Source organism: Galeopterus variegatus, unplaced genomic scaffold (genome assembly GCF_000696425.1).
Source record: "Galeopterus variegatus unplaced genomic scaffold, G_variegatus-3.0.2 Scaffold502, whole genome shotgun sequence".
In the NCBI taxonomy this organism is placed as follows: domain Eukaryota; kingdom Metazoa; phylum Chordata; class Mammalia; order Dermoptera; family Cynocephalidae; genus Galeopterus; species Galeopterus variegatus.
In genome coordinates, this window is record NW_007726613.1 from 344384 (window position 1) to 356992 (window position 12609).

The 12609-nt window shown below is 43.3% G+C and overlaps 1 protein-coding gene and 1 pseudogene across 1 annotated transcript in view; both read right to left on the reverse strand.

The window, feature by feature from the left end:
• The window catches only part of LOC103587909, a 27759-nt pseudogene extending 21820 nt beyond the window's left edge, over window positions 1-5939 (reverse strand).
• The window catches only part of LOC103587911 (protocadherin gamma-A12), a 70840-nt gene that overhangs the window by 54490 nt on the left and 3741 nt on the right, over window positions 1-12609 (reverse strand). The window contains exon 3 of the mRNA XM_008569473.1: window positions 9372-11800. Within this exon, the coding sequence (XP_008567695.1) occupies window positions 9372-11800 (2429 nt within the window). The remainder of the gene's footprint in view (window positions 1-9371; window positions 11801-12609) is intronic.

Consider the following 12609-nt stretch of genomic DNA (forward strand, 5'->3'; position numbering starts at 1 on the left):
CCCCCCCCCCCCCCCCCCTGTTTTTTTTGTGTGTGTTTGTGGGTGAATTAATTTGTTTATTTTTTTAGCTCCCACCAATAAGTGAGAACATGTGGTATTTCTTTTTCTCTGCCTGACTCGTTTCACTTAATATTATTCTTTCAAGGTCCATCCATGTTGTTGCAAATGGCAGTATTTCATTCGTTTTTATAGCTGAGTAGTATTCCATTGTGTAGATATACCACATTTTCCGTATCCACTCATCCGATGATGGACATTTGGGCTGATTCCAGCTCTTGGCTATTGTGAAGAGTGCTGCAATGAACATTGGGGAACAGGTATACCTTCGACTTGATGATTTCCATTCCTTTGGGTATATTCCCAGCAGTGGGATAGCTGGGTCATATGGTAGATCTATCTGCAACTGTTTGAGGAACCTCCATACCATTTTCTAGTTTTCCACATCTCATTAAATGGTACCTTTGTCCATCCAGTTCCTTAATTTTGAAACCTATAAATCACTCTTAATCCCCCTTTCATCTATTGTATTAATTCAGTCAAAATATTTTATTGAGGATCTACCACTTCCCAGACAGCAATCTTGCCAGACACTGAGGTCTATATTAATAAACACAATAGTCTCTGCCATTGTGTAGTTTATATTCCACCTACTCTATTATTGTCTTATTGAATCATTTCCTTGAATATATCTCCAATCCACCCTTTATTTCTATATCTACTGCCTCCCGTTTAATCCAAGCCACCACCATTTACCAGAAACATTGCCATAGTCTCCTATCTGGTCTTCCTATTTCCTTTTATAACCCTCATAAATCAATTCTCCATACAGCAGACAAACTAATCTTAAAAACTCAAATCATATCTTGTCACTGCCTTGTTAAAAACCTTTCAATAGCAAGGGTAGTTCGAATAAAATCCAAAATCTTGAATGTGATTTATAAGGCTCTGCCTGCCTTATTAATCTCATCTATTTATTTTCCACTTCCAATCTCCCAAGTCCTTTTCAACTGCTCAAGTCACACCTTTTCTTTTCTTTTCTTTTCTTTTAACATTGTGGAATATACTATAAAGCATATGTACTTCACAGGGCATGGTTTTCCAAAGTCTTGCAGTTTCAAATATTGACCTTGCAGAAGACTGGAAATTTTCCTTAGGCTATAAAGTCTCTGGTGTAAGATAAAGATTTGTGGCACAGCAAGGTTGCTGGCTCAAAGACAGACTAGTTACTGATTGTTATGTAAAGATACTGAGAAATTGCTGTAAGATCACTTAATTGCCTAAGGGAATGTCATCTGACTTGTTTCACTGAAAGTTACCAGCCTATATTGTTAAACTATAACTACACCTATGTCTCTTCCTGTAACTTCCTTGTCTGGAAAATAAAGGCAGGAAGAGAACCCCAATTCGGCATTAATTTCCTGAGGAAGGGTTGGCTCTCACTTGAGCATTCCCAGGGAGATTAAGCACTTCTGGGTCTCTCCCTGCTCAGAAGAGGTGGGCTTTGAGTAACCCTTTATGTCTCCATCACCCAGGCAAAGAGGGGTGACAAACCCATGGGGGGTGAAGCAACACAAAGCAACATAACATAGCTTAGATAGACCACAGAACCCATGCCAATAAGGAAACCCAATGAATAACCAAACTTTTATGTATCTTCCTACTAATATTCTCCCCCCCCCCTTTTAGCAGTTATTATTGCTACTTATTTAGAACAAAGTTATTGTTTCCAGGTTTGGACGTTGGCTAGTGGAGGGAGGAGAAGACACACTGGCTGGCTTTCAGACAATGGGACCTGGCCTCCACCTCCCTCCAAGTCGCATTAAAATCAGAAGGGCGTGGGATTCCCCACTCCTGCGTGCACTGCCCCTGGCCCTGTCCCCTCACGCATCTGGCTGGGACCCTGAGGCTAGTCTTGCATGCTTACTTCTTTTTTTTATTAGCATATTCATTATTACAAGTCATAATTTTTATTTATACCCTCTACCTGACCTATCACTCCCCAATCTCCCTCCCTCCCTCCTCCACATCTCTACTGTCCTTAGGTTTGTTCTCTCCTTCTGAAAGTTCAATGTATTATTGTGGTCTTCTCTTTCTTTCTTCCTTCTTTCCTTCTTTTCTTCCTTCCTTCCTTCCCTTATTTCTTAGCACACAGTTATGAGAGAGGACATGTGGTATTTCTCTTTCTGTGTCTGGTTTATTTCACTTAACATTTCTCCAGGCTCATCCATGTTGCAACAAATGGCAGAATTTCATTCTTTTTTATGGCTGAGTAGTATTCCATTGTCTATATATATCACATTTTCCTTATCCAGTCATCCCTTGATGGACATCTAGGTTGGTTCCATATTTTGGCTACTGTAAACAGAGCTGTGATGAACATGGGAGTGCAGGTATCCCTTCGACATGATGATTTCCATTCCTTTGGATATATAGCCAGTAATGGAATTGCTGGATCCTATGGTAGCTCTATCTGTAGATGTTTGAGAAACCTCCGTACTGTTTTCCAGAGTGGCTGTGCTAATTTAGAGTCCCACCAACAGTGTAGAAGTGTTCCCCTTTTCCTGCATCCTCACCAGCATTTGTTATTCTTGTTCTTTTTAGTAATGGCCAGTCTAACTTACTGTGGTTTTGATTTACATTTCCCTGATGATTAGTAATTTTTTATGTACCTGTTGGACATTTGTATATCTTCTTTTGAAAAATGCCTATTCACCTCCTTTGCCCATTTTTCAACTGGATTATTTGGTTTTTTACTGTATAGTTGTTTGAGTTCCCTATATATTCTCTTGATGTACCAGTAATTCTCCTTACACTCTTTTCAGAGTTTCCATATTACTCATTTTACATAATTTGGCTTTCCAAAGGTAACTATTTTTGTTATATTTTAGATTTCAAGCTTCCAATTATACAGTGAAATATTTGTACACAAATATTATTCTGTAATTTTTAAAGTGTTTTCAAAGTTCTAGTTCAGTAAAATGCTATGCTAATATTTTCTGTATCCATTTGTACAATCACCTGATTACAAAGAACCCTCCATATCCAGCATTCTGTGCTAGCTCAAATTCACTTAAAGCATTTGAATTGGCCTAATTTCCCAAGCCTCAAGTAGATCATAGGAAGAGAAGCTCTTTGTACTATCAAGAATGGTGGAATGGACATGGGTGAGGTTACAAAATGCGGTCTAAATTCTTGTGGCACTCATAATCTATCATGAAGAGGAAGGTTCAGCATGAGAAGGGGACGGTATCACTCAGTCATAAAAAGCTATTCAGTGAAATAATAGTTTTCAAGATTTAGACCTAGCAACTTCCATGAGTATTATTCTTATATTTATTAGAATGATAGGCTACATTAGTATCGCTAAAGTTGTATACAACCCCCCCACTGCTAAATTCAACTTGCTTAAAAAAAAAAAAGATAGACTAATCTTATCAACCAGAATGTCTTTCTACAGTGAGAGAAGACTTTTCAAACAGAAAGAATGAAGTCACATGTTGAGTGAGAAGTGATAAACAGTGATTCTGAGTTGTGAATATTCATCTTTTCTAGAACAATGATCAAGATTTGCCCCCACCCCCCATTCTTTGGATCAACACAATTTAAATATCAAAGTAAAATTACAGAATATAATCAAATAAATATAAATATAAATATGTATAATTAAGAATGTTACCTACCCTCAAGGCCCTAAATGCTATGGCCTCATTTGATACTCCTATCAGGCCCAACCACTGTCCCTAAAGCTCAGCATGCCAAATATTTTTCATCTTAGCTTTTGGTCCTGCTGCCAGAAATGCTCCTCCCTGAGATCTTTGAAAATATTTCATGCTAGAAGAAAATCTGCTGTGATTGAACTTAATTTCATCAAGCATTTCTCACCTTAGAGGGTGGATTGCAGCCCAAGCAATCCAAATCATCAGAATCATCCCCTTCCCCTGAGGGGATTCCTGCAGTGACCTTGCTATATTCCTTCTGAGGAGTAGGGCTTCAAAAAGGGAATTCACTCAGCCCTGGATAAGAAGGAGCAGCACACATCTGGTAGGAATATGGCATCGTAGAGCCACATTACCCTGAAGCCAGAGACCTAGAGTTGGGTAGAGATCTGTGGGTAAAGAATCTAAGACAGGGCCATTTCTGGGTCTTTGGCACTTCAAAACCAGGACAAATAATGTAATCAAGAATAAAAAAGAAACTAAAGTTAGGGAAATCACCAAATAAGAATTAATATTGGGTTCAGATTGTAACTTTGCAGAGTGGTTTCTGAGGTCTGGCAGCACTTCCTGCAGTCTGTTGGCGGAGACCAGGTGCCATGTGGCTGAGAGAGGCGGCTGTCCACTGTCGTACACGACCAGCAGGTGCTGGTGGGCCTCGTCTTTGTCACCCAAAGCACCCACCGTGGACACCTCGCCAGGCTGAGTAGCACTGGATTAATGGTCTGCAGCATGCGGTAAGACAGCCAGGCGTGTGTCCTGAGTCGGCATCAACCTCCACCACCTTGGTGACCAGGTAGCCGGGCTCTGTTGCGCGTGGCACCGTGTCGAAGAACGCCGAGCCGTCGGGCCCCAGCGCCGGGTACAGCACCCGCGGCGCGTTGTCGTTGCGGTCGCCCACCAACACGCGCAGGCTCACGTTGGCGCTGAGCGCGGGCGAGCCCTGGTCGCGGGCCTGCAGCGTCAGCTCGAAGGTGCGCAGCTGCTCGTGGTCGAAGGCGCGCTGCGCGACCACCACCCCGCTCTGTGCGCTCACGGACACGTAGGACGACAGCACCCCCGGCTCCAGGTCACTGGCCACAATCAAGTAAGAGACACGGCCATTGGGCTCCAAGTCTGGTCAGAGGTGCTGACTTGCCCTGTGGAGGCTCATGGCTGTTGTTCATGGCCACGTGAACTATGTAGGAAGCCTGGTGGAAAACCAGAACGTTGTCCTTGACATCACCAATGTGTAGGGTGACACTTGTGCTGGAGGACAAAGGCGAGTTGCCCTGGTTCAGTCGCTGGCTGCGATGGTGACATTATACTCTGGGGTCTGCTCCCGGTCCAGGACCCTATCTGTTACAAGCTTCTGGTGATTTTTGGAAGAGGATTCTATTCTGAAAGGTGCATTTTACTTGTATCAGGCACATGACCTCCCCACGTCTTCTCCTGAATCTGGATCTTTTGTTTTAAACAGAGTGGTTACTGTCCGAGGTGTAGAATCTTAGGGAATCATTGTGGAAATAGAAGCAAAAATCACCTCTGGGATATTGTTACTATCCTCTAGAATTTCGGTCTCAACTGTACACTGGGTAACCAGTCCTCCCCTGTTTCTTGCTTCCAAAACCATAGAACAATTTTTAGTCCCTTCTAAGTCCAAGTTACTTAAAGTTCTCGTTTCTCCACTATTTTGATCAAGGCCAAACTACATATGGGTGGGCTGCAAAGGCATACATGATCTCTGCATTGATGCCCTCCTCTTGGCCAGTGGCCCTCACCCTCAGCATGGATGTTCCAGGGGGCACAAATTCCCAAAGGCTGACCCTGTATGCATCCTGGATGAACACCGGGTGGTTGTCTCTGGTGATGACCACCAGGATCAGGATCCGAGTGGTGCTGTTTTGCAGTGGATCCCCACCATCAAAAGCTGTTAGCATTAGGTGATGAGAACTCTGCTTTTCCTGGTCTAGTGGCTTCTCTAATACAAGTTCAACATACTTCTTTCCATTATTGGTCTTTTACGTCCAAGATAAATACAGAGTTGCTACTAAGGTGGTAATTTTGTAAAGAATTGCTTCCAACATCAGGATCTTCTGGAGGTTCTCTTGCAAATCTTGCTCCAGGTGGGATCAACTCAGAGATATTTAGCTTAATAACATGCCTGCTGAACCATGGGGCATTATCCTTCACATCCTGAATCTCTCTATTAACAAGAAAAATATTTAAAGGATTTTCACCTACCATTTCTAGATGTATGGCACAAACTGTGTTTTGGGGGCATAACTCCCAATCCATCTTGCCACTCACAAATAAGTCTCTGCTTTCTTCGCTAAGTGTGAAGTATTCTTTTTCAGCATTAACCTCCAGCTTTCAAGTAGGTAAATCCTGGATACTGAGCCCTAGATCCTTGGAAAGGTTTCCCGCCACCAAACCCTTAGCCAGCTCCTGGGCGACTGAATAGCATACCTGCCCAAAGAATGTCTGGCAGGACAAAAACAGCAGGAAGGGAAGGACTTGCTTTGGTCCCATCCAGTCCATCAGTCCAGTGATGTTCCCTATCTCTTCCACAGTCTGGGTCACTGCTGCTCCACCCCAGACAAGGCTGTTTCCAAACTGTACTTGGATTATAGAGTCTCCAGGCAAGAAGGAGCAGAGTTCATTTCCAGTGAACCCATGACTTCCCCTATATAGATTTGTAGAACTAAGAGTCAGAATAGGAATGTTTCCAATCTGCTTCTGGATTTGCATTTCAGCAGATTAGGAAAGTCACCATGCAGGAATGTTAGGGGATCTGGTCCATTATCTCTGTGTCTGAAATGGCCAACAAAGCTGTCTGAGTCCCTACTCTTGAACGGCAGCCTGAAGAAATCAGAATGTGAGGTTCTGGAGAGATGAGAACAAACAGAAAGATGTTTCTGACTGGAGCTGGCAAGTTGAAAGGTGGTAGTACAGTCTTGCTCACACGATGAAATATTCCTGGGAATTTATAACCTCAGTGACTTCCGCACATGAAGTCAAAGTAATGACTTTTTATTTCTACTTTTGAGAACAAACAGAAAGATGTTTCTGACTGGAGCTGGCAAGTTGAAAGGTGGTAGTACAGTCTTGCTCACACGATGAAATATTCCTGAGAATTTATAACCTCAGTGACTTCCGCACATGAAGTCAAAGTAATGACTTTTTATTTCTACTTGACATTTGAGTATTTTTAGGCTAAGAATCTTTTTATCCCCCCCGCCCCCCCCCCACACCAAAGCTTTACTTTTTTCATTAACAGTCTCGGGATAAAATGTTGGCTGAATCTTCACCTGAAAATATATAGGAAACTTGAAAGAGATTTCAGAATACAGAAATTTTATGGATTGGGGCATCTATTTTCAAAATTTAACAAATGTCCAGGTACTTATCTTTGTAAGATAGGTCAGAGACATTTTGATACAGAGGGAAAGCACATGTAAAATTATTGGTTTTGCACTGTGATTCCTTTTTCCAAGAGACCACTTTCTAATTATTGAGCTCAAGCAATTTATTGAGTAATTAGAAGGTGTGCAAACCACTGTGTAAAATGCTTCAGAGCGTTAAAGATGAACTAAGAAATTATACCTTTTCTCAATGAAATTACACATAGTAGATCTTTGTATGACTTGTCTAAGAGAAATTATGGCGGTATCAAATTTGCATTAAGGTAAATTGTTTTGTCTGACTCTATGGTTTGTACAATGACAATATCTTCATATTTTCCCAAACCAGAGATCTTACAATATGGTATCCAGAAGCCACATTCTCTATAAAATATTTTTTCAATTACCATTGCCATAGGCTATCTTTGCCATCAGAATTTTAAGAATGCATCTTAAACAGTATTCTCTGTTATCGGTAACTTTCCACCAAAAATGGTTTCCTAAAAGTGAACTCCAAGCGTAACATACATTCAAGAGTAAATTTGACTCTTTCCTGAGCTATAAACTCATGAGTTTGATCAACATCCCTTCACAACTATATGTTTGCTTTTTCATACCTGATATCTTGTATGTGGAAAAAGCAGATTTTCCACCAGAACTATTCAAATCATGATCATAGCTATACTGTTACATGTCACTGAAAAATTGTGATACAGTCCACTCATTTATCATTAGCCTTCTAATTCGTTGGAAAATGATCTATGAATTGTGTAGTCTCAGCCGGGTTACTAGGCTATTGCTCTTTCAAGAAGCATAATACCTGTCCTGGAATGAAAGTGGTGGAAAAATGTCTGCTGACAGATTACATTCCAATTTTAAGTGTTATAAAACAGTGGAGCTACAACATTTAAATTATAGCTGAACACTTTGATTGGCTTACTAGGTGAAATGAATGCATACCCACATGCCATAACACATAGGAAGACAAGCAAAGTCCTTCACATAATCTCATTACTGGAATCAGAAAAAATGTAAACATCCAAACCCATTGCCCAGTTACTCTCAGGAAACATTCAACAAATATCCTAATTATCTATCCTAAATTATCAACAAATATTCTAAATATTTAAATATTTAAAGCTAAGCTATTAGTTTTGATTTTATTGGCCAAAACCAAACAACTCCAACCTTCAGGTTTTGGTGATCTATTTTTCAGTTTAATCACCCAAGATCTTGTTGGAGTAAATTGCTCCTTTAATATGTTTCATAGGATGCTTGTTTAGTTTACAGTATGGTTCAGACAGAGAAAAACTAACACTCACAAAATTGTCTCCTACAAAACAATCTTCCCTCCATCTTTTTTTAAATGTGTAAGAAATATACACCATATTTGGAAGTTCATGAATGATTTAAAACCATGAGATGGGCCGGTCCTGTGGCTTACCCAGGAGAGTGCGGTGCTGATAACACCAAGGCCACAAGTTCAGATCCCTATATAGGGATGGCTGGTTCGCTCACTTGGAGAGCGTGGTGCTGACAACATCAAGTCAAGGGTTAAGATCCCCTTACCGGTCATCTTTTAAAATAAAAACAAAAAACACAAAACCAAAAACCATGAGATGACAGGACACTGAGAAAGTATAAAAGTATGCATTCCTAATTGCCAGAAAGAATTACTGCACCTTAAAAGAAACTTAATGCACCTTATGAATTTGTTAGCAATCTCAAGTGTAGTTAAAAGCCAATGTTTATAAAAGTTTGCTAAAATTTTCATTTATACTTTCTATTGAATAAGATTTCTCCCCTCTAGAAGAAGCTACTTTTTTTTTTTTTTTTTTTTTTTTGGTGGCTGGCAGGTAAAGGGATTATACCACCCATGACCTCGGCGGCATAATGCTGTGCTTTAACAAACTGAGCTAACCAGACAGCCAAGAATCTAAATTCATAACAGATAAATTGGTATCAGATCCTCAACACAAAACTGCTGCATGGGCAAAGGGGGAAAAAATTAAAAGCAGGAAGAGTATTATAGTTGATAAATTAAACTAGAAAATTATGTAGAGTATTAACAAAATACTTTATAAATTGTGTATATATGTATATGTAGTATATATGTGTATATATATGACATGAGGGAAGGTAACTAGGTTGTTGGTGTCTGCTACATATATATAAAGTTACTGATGTCTGCTTTATAAATTCCAAATATACACAAATCTATACTTAAGGGATATTGCGCTCAAAGTTCAGAGAAGAATATTTGATATGGACCCACCTGAATTAATGCATGATTATCCTTAGAAAATCCCGAATCACCTGACAGCAAAAGAGGCTCGCTTTTCTCACAGCTCTCCTGGCTGATGAGAGTGTCCGCGTAGTTGGGCTGAGGGAAGATTAGGTGACTCTTCCTCGAGTCTGCGGTGAGGGAGACCTCGTGGGAATAGGTCTGCAGGAAAGCCCGCACCCCATCCACACCCACAAAGTGCGAGGCGGACATGCCCGCCAATCCTTCTCCAGCATCCTGGAACAGATGCGACGAGTGCCAGCGCCGCAATCTGAGCGCCAACAGCACGATGACAAAGGCAAGGAAGACGCAGGAGACGGCGGCCACCGCTACCACGAGATAGAGCGTAAGGTTTGAGGTTTTGCTGTTGGCGGGAGACTCGAGACTGCCAAGATCCGCGAGGACGTCAGGGATGCTGTCGGCCACGGCCACAGTGAGAGTGACGGTGGCCGAGAGAGGGGGTTGGCCGTGGTCCTGGACGGCCACCACGAGGCTCTGTTTGAGTGCGTCTCTGTCCAGTAGGGCCCGCGCCGTGCGCACCTCGCCCGTGTGCAGCCCCACCACGAAGAGCCCAGGCTCGCTGGCCTTGAGCAGGCGGTAGGACAGCCAGGCGTTCTGGCCTGAGTCTTTGTCTACTGCCACCACCTTGGTCACCAGGTAGCCGGGCTCTGCGGAGCGGGGCGCCAGCTCCACGCCTGTAGAACCATCTGTGGGGGGAGTGGGGTACAGGATCTCAGGCACGTTGTCATTCTGGTCCAGCACGAACAGGCTCAGCGACACGTTGCTGCTGAGTGGCGGGACTCCACTGTCACGCGCCATCACTTGCAGCTGCAGGTCTTGGAACTGCTCATAATCGAAGGAATGCAACGCATACAGGACACCCGTGTCCGAGTTGATGGAGACATAGGAGGACACGGGTGCCCCCTGGACGGTGTTCTCGACCAAGGAATAAGTGACTTGGGCGTTCTCATCACAGTCGGGGTCGCCGGCGGTCACCGAGACTAGGGAGGCTCCTCTAGGGTTGTTCTCTGGGATATAGGCTGAGTAGGAGGCCTGAGGGAAGATGGGCGGGTTGTCGTTGGTGTCTGCCACGTTCAACGAGATGTGAGTTTCTGTGGAAAGGGGCGGACTTCCCCTGTCAGTGGCGGTCACGGTGATGTTGTAGCTAGGAAACTGTTCCCGGTCTAAAACTGTGTCTGTGACTAAGCTATAGTAATTTCCGTAAGATTTTTCTAATTTAAAGGGTAGATTCTTCTGGATGAAACAGATCACCTGTCCATTTTCCCCAGAGTCTTGGTCATTTACATTTAAAAGGGCAATTAATGTACCTCTGGGAGAGTTTTCGGGAACAGAGCTGGTGAGAGAGGTGAGGACTACTTCAGGGGCGTTGTCATTGACGTCCAGAACTGTGATCAGGACTTTGGCTCGAGCAGAATATCCTGCGTTATCCATTGCTTGCACTTCCATCTCGTAGAATCCTGATTCCTCGTGGTTTAGCTCCCCTATTGTTGAGATTGTCCCTACATTGCCATCTAGCTTGAAAACTTGGGCCGCCTTGTCGTCCACATACCGGAAGGAATACATTACTTCGGCATTGGCTCCTTCGTCAGGGTCCGTGGCGTTTACCAGGAGCAGCTGAGTGCCCACGGCCACGTTCTCCGGAACGCTCACGTGGTACTCGGACCGAGCAAACGCTGGGGCGTTGTCATTCACATCAACGACCGTGACGCGGATGCGCGCGGTGCCGGTGCGGACCGGGTCGCCCCGGTCGGAGGCCGTGAGGGCCAGGTAGTGAACGGCCTTTTCTTCGCGGTCCAGGGCGCGCTCCAGCACCAGCTCCGGGTACTTGATCCCGTCCGCTCCGGTTTGCACTTCCAGGGAGAAGTGAGTGTTCGGGCTGAGCTTGTAGCTCTGGAGAGAGTTCTTCCCGATATCCGCATCCCAAGCGTGGGGAAGGGGGAACCGCATCCCAGTGGCTGCGTTTTCACTCATTTTTATTTCTAATTCACTTTCACGGAAGTAGGGGGCGTTATCGTTAATGTCTCTCACTTCCACTTCCACTCCATATATTTTTACTTTATCCTCCATCAGAATCTCTAGATTTAACTGACACTTGATGGCCCCTATACAGAGCTCCTCCCGGTCTATCCTGCCCGCCGTGACTAAGGTGCCGCTTCGCGGGTTCAGCGCGAAGAGTTGAGTCCTACCTCTGGAGACGATGCGGACTCCGCGTTCTGCCAGCTCCGGGGGCTCCAGCCCCAGGTCCTTGGAGATGTTGCCCACGAAAGAGCCTTTCCCCAGCTCCTCAGGAATGGAGTAGCTTATTTGGGTGCATCCGGTTTCCCACTGGATCCCCAGGAGGACTCCCAGCACAACCAGCCTTTTGCAGTCCCGGTGCCCTAGAGCAGGAATCATTGTCACTTTCCTCGAGGATTATTTCCAATTCTCCCCTAAACCATCAAAGTCAGAATCAGCTCTTCAGCCCCTGGAATCCGACAGTTGGGGGGCCAGAGCTCCTCTGTTCGGTTTTCTCACAGTCCCAGAGATGGTTCGTTTCTATCTATCTGTGCTTTGTGCTTTAAGTGAGTGCAGGGCAAGCAGGATCTCTCTGCTTTTCTCTCCCTGATTGGTGAACAGCGGCGCTCAGAGTCCTAACCAATTACTGCACAATCTTGAACTCTAGGAAAGGATTTTCGTTTTTATACCTTAAATAGCTCCACCTACTGTTCTTCAAGTAGGGATGGAAATGGAGCTTACTACAACCATGACGTTCGTTTTAGTAGAAACTTCAGTGAACTTCTTATTTTCCTAAAATTTTTCATATAGAGTCATTTTATTGAGATTATTTTCTGTAGCTGTTGTTGTATTCTGGATTTTTCTAATGAGCTTTTAAGCAAATCTGAGCTTTCTATAAGCAATAATTTTAACCTTATAATTTTAGTGCACCTGCTTTGAGGTTACCCTCCCCCCACACATACTTACTATATAAGGTGTCCCCCTAGGAGTTTCCTGTTTTGAGAAATCATATAATAGAATAAGTTAAACTTTCTGACTCAGCTCTAATTTGACGCAAAAATTTTTCAATGCATTTCTTGAATTCCCTTAAATAGAAAACTAACATTTAACACTTAAAAATCAAAATTTCCTGATAATATAAAAATCTAAATGAGAAATGTAACTGTACACATCATCAGAGTCACACCTGGCAATAAGTCAAGTTTAAAAGACA